The 5,989-nt window shown below is 38.1% G+C and overlaps 1 protein-coding gene across 1 annotated transcript; it reads left to right on the top strand.

Annotated features, from left to right (window-relative positions):
* Positions 1-1,818, top strand: LOC114385294. Its single transcript, XM_028345305.1, has one exon. It carries the CDS (start codon positions 1-3, stop codon positions 1,816-1,818), a length of 1,818 nt encoding a protein of 605 aa, XP_028201106.1.
* Positions 1,819-5,989: the final 4,171 nt, after the last annotated feature.

Below are 5,989 nucleotides of genomic sequence, written 5' to 3'. Positions count from 1 at the left end.
ATGAACGAGTTACTACTGAACTCGGAAAGCTATCTCTATCTCCACCCAAGTGAGAACCCAGCTGTTGCACTAGTTTCTCCAGCTTTAGATTCCAGCAATTACCATTCATGGAGTAGGTCCATGATAACGACATTGAGCGCCAAGAACAAAGTAGAATTCGTAAATGGAAAAGCACCCGAGCCACTGAAGACCGATAGAACATACGGGGCGTGGAGTCGCTGCAACAACATGGTGGTATCCTGGTTAGTTCATTCAGTGTCCATCTCCATTAGACAAAGTGTCTTATGGATGGACAAAGCGGAAGAAATTTGGAATGACTTGAAGTCTCGATACGCACAAGGGGATCTTCTAAGAGTTTCTGAACTCCAACAAGAAGCTTCATCCATCAAGCAAGGATCTCTTTCGGTTACGGAGTATTTTACAAAGCTACGAGTCATATGGGACAAGATCGAAAACTTCAGACCCAATCCCATATGTTCATGCACTGTCAAGTGTACTTGCTTAGTGCTCACCACCATAGCTCAACGAAAACGAGAAGATCGAGCCATGCAGTTCCTGCGAGGGTTGAACGAACAGTATAGCAATATACGATCTCATGTATTACTCATGGACCTAATACCTACAATACCGAAAATCTTCTCGTACGTGGCACAGCAGGAAAGACAACTTACAGGTAACAACTCTTTATCAAGCTTTAATCTTGAAACTAAAGAAGGACCTTCCATTAATGCTGTCAAAAGTGTTTGTGAATTCTGTGGATGCATTGGCCATAATGAAAGTGTTTGTTATAAGAAGCACGGAGTACCTCCGAATTACGATGGGAAAGGGAAAGGATACAACACAAGAAAGACATGTACTTACTGCGAGAAACTTGGACACACAATAGATGTTTGCTACAAGAAACACGGGTATCCCCCAGGATTCAAATTCAACAATGGCAAAACAATAGCTAACAATGTAGTGGCAGTAGAAGAAAAAGCCACAGATGACCAGATACTACCCCAAGAATCCCAAGAACTGGTTCGTTTCTCACCTGAGCAATACAAGGCACTGCTAGCTTTAATACAACAGCCATCGGCCGAAAACTCAGCATCCATCAAGCCACAGGTCGCTTCTATTTCATCTTGTTCCAATAACGATGCAACAGGTATAATTCTGTCTTGCGAAAAAGCCAATTCTACCTCCTGGATCTTAGATTCAGGAGCCACTGATCATGTTTCCTCCTCCCTAACAAACTTTCACTCATATCATCAAATTAATCCCATCACAGTTAAATTACCAAATGGTCACCTTGTCTATGCTACCCACTTAGGCACAGTGCAACTTTCTACATTCATTACACTAATTGATGTCTTATACGTACCTTCTTTTACTTTCAACTTAATATCTATATCAAAGCTTGTGTTCTCTACTAACTGCAAATTAATATATTCATCAAATATTTGTATTTTACAGGATACCAATACCAAGGTGAGGATTGGTACAACTAACGTGAGTCGCGATCTCTATCAATTCACCCCCGAAGCATCAAAATCACACACCATATGTTCCACTATTACACACCCAAAATGTAAAGTCCTTCCTATAAATCTGTGGCACTTTCGTATGGATCATCCTTCCCTCGAAAGATTACAAGCCATGCAGTCCTATTATCGATTTTTGAACAACAACAAAAACTTCATATGCAATACATGCCATTATGCAAAGCATAAGAGATTACCTTTCTCTTCTAGCATCTCTCATGCATCAAATAAATTTGAGCTTTTACATATCGATATTTGGGGGCCGTGCTCCAAAACATCCATGCATGGGCACTGATATTTCTTAACCATCATAGATGACTTCTCCCGATATACATGGACTCATCTCATGCACACAAAAGCCGAAACACGTAAAATCATTACTGATTTCATTGCATATGTTGAAACTCAATTTGATAGTAAAGTTAAAATTTTAAGAAGCGATAATGGAGTTGAATTTCTCATGCATGATTTCTATGCTCGAAAAGGTATATTCCATCAAACTACTTGTGTCGAAACGCTCGAGCAAAATGGCATTGCAGAAAGAAAGCATCAACATCTCTTGAATGTCACACGAGCACTCTTATATCAAGCACAGCTTCCACTTAATTTCTGGTGTTTTGCATTGCTTCATGCTGCATACCTCATAAATTGTATTCCTACCCCTTTTTTGAAAGACAAATCTCCTTATGAAAAACTATATGCGACACCCTGTGATATCTCTAATCTTCGCGTTTTTGGGTGCTTATGTTACGTTAGTACTCTCCAGAATCATAGACAGAAGCTTGATCCTTGAGCTCATCCTTGCATATTTCTTGGTTTTAAACCACATACAAAAGGGTATCTCGTTTATAATCTTCATTCTCATAACATAACTGCTTCTCGCAATATTGTTTTTTATGAGGATCATTTCCCAATATTACATGAAACCCAACACTCCAATAATACACATACCCATATCTCATCAATTCCCTTCTCTAGCAACACCCAAATCCCTGACACTACAATAACACACACAACCAACCCAAACAATCCTACCTACCTCATGATACCTTCTATCAACTCACCTCCCTCTTCTACTCAGGACAACTCACCTTCCCCCACCTCATCGGACACCCAGCTTACGTCGTTCTACGAGAACGAGACATCCACCCACATACTTACAGGACTTTCATCGCGTTCTCACTTCACCTGCTGATACCTCCTCGACCAAGGTTAAGTACCCTCTCCACTCTGTCTTATCTTATTCTCGTTTGTCTCATTCCCATAAACACTTTATCATGTCTATAACCGCGACTGCTGAACCCAGTTCATATGCTGAGGCTTCTAGCTATGACTGTTGGATTAAAGCCATGCAGGCCGAGTTAAAGGCTCTTCAACAGAACCAAACTTGGATTCTAACTCCACTTCCTCCACACAAAAAGGCCATTGGATGTCGCTGGGTTTACAAAATCAAGCACAATGCGGATGGAACCATTGAAAGATACAAAGCGCGACTAGTAGCAAAAGGATACACCCATCAGGAAGGCTTGGATTTTCTTGATACCTTTTCCCCCGTGGCCAAGCTTACCACTGTCCGATTGCTTTTAGCCCTTGCTGCTCTTCGTAACTGGCACCTTAGACAACTCGATGTCAACAATGCTTTTCTTCATGGGGATCTTAATGAAGAAGTTTATCTGAAGCTTCCACCAGGACTGATTGTAGATAATCCCAACCTCGTTTGTCGCCTTCAGCGTTCCTTATATGGACTCAAACAAGCAAGTCGACAATGGTTCACACGACTCTCGTCATTTCTTCTCTCCCAAGGATTTCGTCAATCTTCAGCTGACCACTCGCTTTTCTTATACTCTAACAATGATAATAATGTAACAACTATTCTTGTTTATGTTGACGACATCATCTTGGCAGGAGATAACCTCAAGACTATAACTCACTTTACCAAGCTTCTCGATCAAACTTTCAGCATTAAGGATCTCGGTATTATGAAGTTCTTCCTCGGACTCGAGGTTGCTCGTTCAAGTCACGGCATACACTTATGTCAACGCAAATATGCCTTGGATATTCTATCAGATTCCGGTATGCTTGGTTCCCGACCTACCTCTACTCCCATGGATTACTCTACATGTTTAAGTGCTTCCATGGGAACCCCATTATCAGAAACTTCTGCTTCTTCCTATAGACGCTTAATCGACCACCTCATATATCTTACGAACACCCGACCCGATATTACTCATGTCGTTCAACAGCTAAGTCAATATATGGCTAATCCCACTTCCACACACTCTCAAACTGCTTTTCGAATCTTACGCTACCTCAAAGGATCTCCTGGTTCGGGCATCTTCTTTGCGGCTCACGGTACACTCGCTCTCAAGGCATTCAGTGACTCCGATTGGGCAGGATGCCGCGACACACGATGCTCCATCACTGGCTTCTCAGTTTATCTAGGTGATTCTCTCATTTCCTGGCGATCCAAGAAGCAATCTACAGTCTCTTGCAGTTCCTCTGAGGCGGAGTATCGAGCCTTGGCCTCCACTACATGTGAACTTCAATGGCTTAGCTACCTCCTTCACGATTTTCGGGTCCCTTTTCTTCAACCTGCAACTCTCTATTGTGACAATCAATCCGCCATTCAAATAACTTCAAACCCAGTTTTCCATAAACGTACTAAACACATTGAGATCGACTGCCATATTGTGCGAGACAAAGTAAACGCAGGCTTATTAAAACTTCTTCCCGTTTCTTCTTCAATGCAGCTTGCCGACATCTTCACGAAACCTCTTTCCCCTGCTCTTTTTCAAGGTTTATGTTCCAAGCTGGGAATGAAGAACATCCATTCCCAGCTTGAGGGGGCTCTTAGCGGAAGCTTGTTAATCAGTTAGAAATTTGTTCAGTAGTTAGTTAGTTAGGTAAAAAAATGTGAGAGTTAGTTTCCTAATGTAACTAACTGAACTACTCAAAGCGCTTCTCTTTCCTCTGCAACTCTGCAAGGATATAAATGCATAATAAATGCAGCAATAAAGAGCTCATGCAGTATTTGGTCATCTTTACGTGTTTTACGCATTTTACTACATTTTCTCTCTCTATGGCACGATACGCTTGTTAATACAACAAAAAACCATAAAAAAACAGTGTTCATCTCTCTCTCTCTCTCTCTGAAAGTGTGCATGAATATGATACCGAGGCCTGTTTTTGTAAAGCTTTAAATGTTCTCCAGCATCATATAGTAAGGATGTTGTTTAATCACACTCAAATCAATGAAAAGATTTCTAACTCCCAAGTCCCAAAGACCAAACAATTTCCAAGTCAGTTAAAATTTCCCAATTATCACCTAGCGTATGGATCAATTGGCGTGGACCAATTGAGTTTGCAAAAAGTATGGGTGCATGTTTGGAAACACATTCTCAGGCCTCCAAAATGACGTTCACCTCAAAAGATACATTTGAACCCCTTCCATGAACAAATGTTTACCTCCTAACCAATAGATTTCCAAACAGTTTTACATGTCCTGCTTTTTCAAAATTGGATTTTCAGATAAAATTGTACTCTCAAACATATTTTGGAATAATCAAACATATTTTTAAACTAATTTTACTCTCAAACATACTTTTAGAATATTTCATTTGAAAATCCAAACATAACCCTAAACTAGGGGTGTTGATGAGTTGATTTGGTTTAAGTTTAGGATAAAGTTAATTCCGAATCGATTAAGATCAAATTGATTTAATACGGGTTATAAAGTTATGATAAAAAAAATATTATATTTTAAAGTTTTTATATGTACTTATTGTGTCGTTTATTTGATACATTTTTTTTATTTTATGTTAATTCAAGATGAAAAATATTCCTTATTTTTTAATTATTACTTGTTTACATGATTTAGTATTTAGGGTTTTTTATTATCACTTTTATATATCTTATTAATTCTTTTACTAAAATATGATAAAATAAAATTTCATCATAAGTATGTCTAAATTAAGACACTCAAAGACATTAGGTAAAATCACAAGAAAATCAAAATAGCTGAAAAATAAAGAATAGACAAAAAAAAGAAAAATAAAACACTAAAATCTAAAATATATTAATGTAAGAATTAAAAAATTACAGATGAGGCCGTCTAATTGGTTTATTTCGTATTTTGAAATGAAAGAAACTGACTGCTCAAAGAAAGAAATGAACGAAACTGATCAACAAAACCATCCTAAATAATTCAATTTGAATATTTGGATTCGTCGAATCAATCTAATCTAATAAATATCCCTAATTTAAGCTTATACAGTAATCCTTACCATGTCGAGTAAGATTAAAAGTGTCATCCCCTTTACCATAGTGTCATTTCCTTCCTTCCATTTTTCATTCATTAAAAAGATGTGTATTTTTTAGACAAATATATATAGGAATTATTACATAATTTTTATAACATAAAATGAAATGTAATTTTATTGATTCCTATATTTATATATTATTAAGAT

The sequence above is a fragment of the Glycine soja genome, chromosome 14 (assembly GCF_004193775.1).
Source record: "Glycine soja cultivar W05 chromosome 14, ASM419377v2, whole genome shotgun sequence".
In the NCBI taxonomy this organism is placed as follows: Eukaryota; Viridiplantae; Streptophyta; class Magnoliopsida; order Fabales; family Fabaceae; genus Glycine; species Glycine soja.
The sequence above is the reverse complement of the archived record's forward strand: the minus strand, read 5'-3'. Positions and strand labels throughout refer to the sequence as shown.